This window comes from Cynoglossus semilaevis, chromosome 17 (genome assembly GCF_000523025.1).
Source record: "Cynoglossus semilaevis isolate Cse_v1.0 chromosome 17, Cse_v1.0, whole genome shotgun sequence".
Lineage (NCBI taxonomy): Eukaryota > Metazoa > Chordata > Actinopteri > Pleuronectiformes > Cynoglossidae > Cynoglossus > Cynoglossus semilaevis.
Genome location: NC_024323.1, coordinates 12,817,812 through 12,822,032, shown reverse-complemented (window position 1 = coordinate 12,822,032; position 4,221 = coordinate 12,817,812). Strand labels below are relative to the sequence as shown.

The following is a 4,221-nucleotide window of genomic DNA, read 5'->3' as shown; positions in this document are numbered from 1 at the left end:
CCCACTGTGGATCAACACCTCTGTGTTGGGGGGGTTGATGACCCTCTTCAATGTCAATGACTCCCTGACAGGCCACTGTCCAATGAAAAGGCTTTTCACACCCAGAATTAACAGACGTCTGCAGGTCTGACCCCGGTCCTTCAGACCTCTCCTCTCCCTAAACTTCAGTTCATGTGGAAAAGAGTTGGAGGGTCTGTAGTCTTTGACCCCAGGCACAGACATTAGCTGAAATTGTTATGGAAATCACCGACCTTTGAACTCAACAAAATAAACTTCTCACTTGTTGCAACTCTCATTTCCACAGCCATCAGGGGGGGTGTAGTCTGAGGGAGGGGGGGTGGAGACGGCTCATCCTTCACACCGAGGCTGGCTCCAACTGAAGGATCCAGAGGAGAACTACACCCCATCATCCAGCTGTGACACAAAACATTCACAACACCGGGAATAACGTCATCCAGAAACTGACTAAACAAAACACCTAACGTCGTCCAGAAACTGACTAAACAAAACACGTAACGTCGTCCAGAAACTGACTAAACAATAAAACGCTGATAGGTTTTGGTTTCAAACAAAACAAAAAAATATAAAGTTTATCTCGACAGGACACAGACATAAATCTGTCCTGGAAAATTATTTTTTTTACAAACTGAAGCATCAGACCTGAAGACAGGGGGCGCTCCCTCCTTCTGAGGTGAACAGGTCACTGGTACGTCCAACTCCTAACGAAGAAGACGACAGAGCTGTGATGACATCACGACCCTCTGAGGTGGACCGCATCAGTGGTACACACACGCAGCAGAATGGGTCTCACCTGTTCATGGACGTCCACAGGTCGAACAACGTTCTCAAGGTCAGAGGTCAGCAGTTGTAGATCGAAGGGAACGTCGCCCCCTTCAGGGGACTGGAGGGTCAGAATGGGCTCCATCACAGGGTAGGGCAGCACGAACACGAGATACTGCTGCAGAGGACAATCTGTGGAATGAAGTACACACACGTGTACACACACACAGACAGACACACACTCATGGCTGAAACTCTTGATTTGACCACATCTGGAAAAACACGTGTTCCAGTAAAAACCATTAAAATACCCTTCATACTTTTTTCAATAAACATCTGATGACTTTTATGTAGACTAGAAAAAAATACTGCCCTCTTGTGGTGTTGTGAGGTTTGCTCCACTGCAGAGCCGTCTGTCCAGAGAGGAACGACTCACCTGGGAGTTCTTCACCCAGTCTCCCTTCAGTTCCTTCACCCTCAGGGTAATTCAGCTGTCGCCCAGGCTCAATATAAGGGTCATGGAGTCCAGAGAGGGCGCTGTGCTGCGGCCCAGGAATGCTGGGAAATGCTGGCACATCAGAAGAAACCTCTGTGTCCACGCTGCTGTGACCAGAGTCGGCTGGAAACTGGGTTTTTGATTTGAAACCTTCTGGTTCCGGCTCGTCTGCAGATGCCTGGGGCTCGTACACGGTTTTTGATTTGAAACCTTCTGGTTCCAGGTCGTCTGTAGATGCCTGAGGTTCATACAGGGGGTAATAGTAGTAGTAGTGGGGGTAGTTGGGTAGTTGGAGGTCAGTCTCCGTTTCATACGTCGGTTCTGATTCTGCAGAAATATTAAAGTGTTGAAGTTTGCCGTCGTGTGGATGCTGCGTCGACCTGGGAGCGGTCTGAAGAAGAAGACGGTCTGCAGCTTCAGGAGACCAGACGTTGGTGTTGGTCTGGTCCAACTGCACTGGTCCATGACCAACCTGATGGTGGCGCTGATCAATGGGGTGATAGAAGAGATGATGAGGAGAAGAGTCCACAGAGTGAGGGTCTGAGGGAGGAGGTTTCTGTTGGTCCCCTGACCCTGGGTTTGGTCCACCAACGTCAGGAAGAAGTGACCTCTTCGTCTGACCATCAGAGTCTGAACCATCATCTGAAGGAGAACGTCGGTGAAGATGAGACGACGCTGTAGCCACGTCCTGATCTTCACTCTTCAGAATATACGGAATGTAGTAGAAGAAGTGATGGAGGTGGGGCCAAGAAGGACCACGGGCCAGAGCTTCTTCACGTCCGACTTCAGGGACAGTCCCAGGCTCTGTGAGCTGCTCGGAGTCTATCGCCATCTGCTGGACATTCAGAGGTAGAACAGGAATATTGTAGGGATGATGTGGAATGTTTGAGAAGAGTTCTTCCTGAACCTCAGGACGTGGGTCAGGAGGCTGAGGTCCAGACAGAGGGATTTTGGAGTGATGGTAGTACTGGTAAAATGGACTGAAGGTGTGACCAGGAGGCTGAGGAGGCGGGGCTTGGACTTGGTCATGGTCACGGTCAGGAGGAGGAACCAGAGCTGAATCTTCCAGGTCATCTGGGGGACGACGGACTTTGTGGACTCTGACGTCCCTGATGGGAATCTGACTGGAGTAAAAGTCAGTAAAACCTGGCTGTGGATCCACAACAGGATGGGGCTCCGGGGTCAGAGGTGAAGGTGTCGGAGGATCAACGCTGGGTCTCGGGGGTGTGTGATGATACGTGGGGTGGGGGTAGTAAAGTGGGGCCAGGTAAACAGGTGTGGCCCACTGAGGCGACTCCATGTTTCCTGGCACCAGAGTCTTTGACTTCCTGTGGAGGTGCTGAGGAGTGTCAACATGAGGCTGGGGGGTTAAAGCGGGTCCTTGAGGAGGAGACACAGGGCAGGACAACGTGAGTGTGTGTTCTTTCAACTGAAGATGAAGTGTGTGTTTACCATCCTGTTGGAAAAAAGAACAACACATTTTAAAGTTTAAAAAAATATATGAATTTAATATAATTGTTATTTTTTTAATACTTTATTAATGTTGTCTTTACAAATAAAAATGTCCTATTTTATTGTTTTATTTTTTCTAAATTCTGCTTTAGTAATGCAGTACTGACAGTCACTAAACTGGTGGAAACTGGAAATGCCAAAAAAAAATTCCCAACAGCACCCTCTACCGGCAGCCACAATAACTTAATCCTTTATGAAATGCACTTCACCTTCACGCTCATGCCACAGGTCAGATATGGAGCAGAGATGACGGTTTCTGAGTGCCGTCTGTCCACACTGTAGCCACACTGCTCAGCCAAAACCACTAGGGGGAGCCACTGTCCTCTCACTGCGGTGACAGTGTGGATAGAAAAGAGAATAAACCAAAGAAAGATGTAATTTTTTTTGTGTTTGTTTTTTTTACCGTTTATCTTCAGCTCCTCGGCAGGAGTCAGTCCTCGGAGTTGAACCATCAAACTCTGGGCCGAGCAGCAGACGGAGAACAGGTCTGTGACCGCGGGCTGCAGCTGAGGGACGGGACAGGACATCTTCACCGTCAGCCCCCTCCACAGCAGAGGCAGGACGTAGCTGTCGGCCTGTTCACACACACACACACGGACATTTTAATCTGACCAATCACAGGGCACATCTGTTGGATTAATTACAATTAAGACAAATAAATAAAAATAAAAATTTTAAAATTCTGATTATTTTTAGCTTTTTAATTTTAGATTCGATAATAAAAATGATACACTTTTTTAATTGCTGTAAATTACAGAAAATAAGGAAATTTTATTAATTATTAAAAAAAATTACTTGAGTCTAAATCAGTGGTTCCCAACCCTTTTTCCGCCCGCAAAGATTATATTTAGATTAATTAAATTTAAAATAAATTAATAAAATAGAAGAATAGTTTGTTGATGAATATTAGTTTTTTTATAATTACTGAAAATTCCAAGTCGATGTAATTAATTATTATAATATAAATTCATCCATTTCCTCCATGTTCTGCCCACCTCCTGAGTCACATGACAGGCATCATATTGAGCCACCAGGCTCAGGAGTCTGGACGTTGTCTGGACATCGTAGCCACAGTCAGGGGTCAGCTGGGTCAGCAGCACGGACGACTCGTTCACTGAGACAAAAAAAAAACAACAGACAAACTCAGATTTGTGCCGACTGTGACGACATTAAAGACGCTCTGAAGACTGGACCTCACCTCCACCCAGCAGCAGATGTCCAGCTCGCCTCCTGCTGGCCTGGAGGATCATGGAGTCACCTCCACACTCCACCACAGGCTGCAGCTTCTGCCAGCTCTGCTCGGAGGAGGAGCGGAGCCCCCCACCTGTGGTCTTCATCTGTCCCTCAGCCTGGACTGCAGCGAGGAGACAAACAGGTTCACGTTAAGACTCCGTCAACGCGTCCTCGACCACGGAGACACGGCTGACGGTGGA

The 4,221-nt window shown here is 47.5% G+C and overlaps 1 protein-coding gene across 2 annotated transcripts in view; it reads right to left on the bottom strand.

The window, feature by feature from the left end:
- Positions 1-4,221, bottom strand: part of LOC103393397 (uncharacterized) — a 13,959-nt gene that overhangs the window by 4,998 nt on the left and 4,740 nt on the right. The window contains exons 4-12 of one of the 2 annotated variants that reach the window (XM_025064655.1): positions 3,987-4,142; positions 3,784-3,902; positions 3,192-3,363; positions 2,998-3,116; positions 1,531-2,732; positions 1,217-1,470; positions 812-972; positions 661-719; positions 279-414 (exon numbers count right to left, since the gene is read on the bottom strand). In XM_025064655.1, the coding sequence (XP_024920423.1) occupies positions 279-414; positions 661-719; positions 812-972; positions 1,217-1,470; positions 1,531-2,732; positions 2,998-3,116; positions 3,192-3,363; positions 3,784-3,902; positions 3,987-4,142 (2,378 nt within the window). Of the gene's footprint in view, positions 1-278; positions 415-660; positions 720-811; positions 973-1,216; positions 1,471-1,514; positions 2,733-2,997; positions 3,117-3,191; positions 3,364-3,783; positions 3,903-3,986; positions 4,143-4,221 lie in introns of both variants that reach the window. The other variant, XM_025064656.1, reaches the window with a different exon arrangement.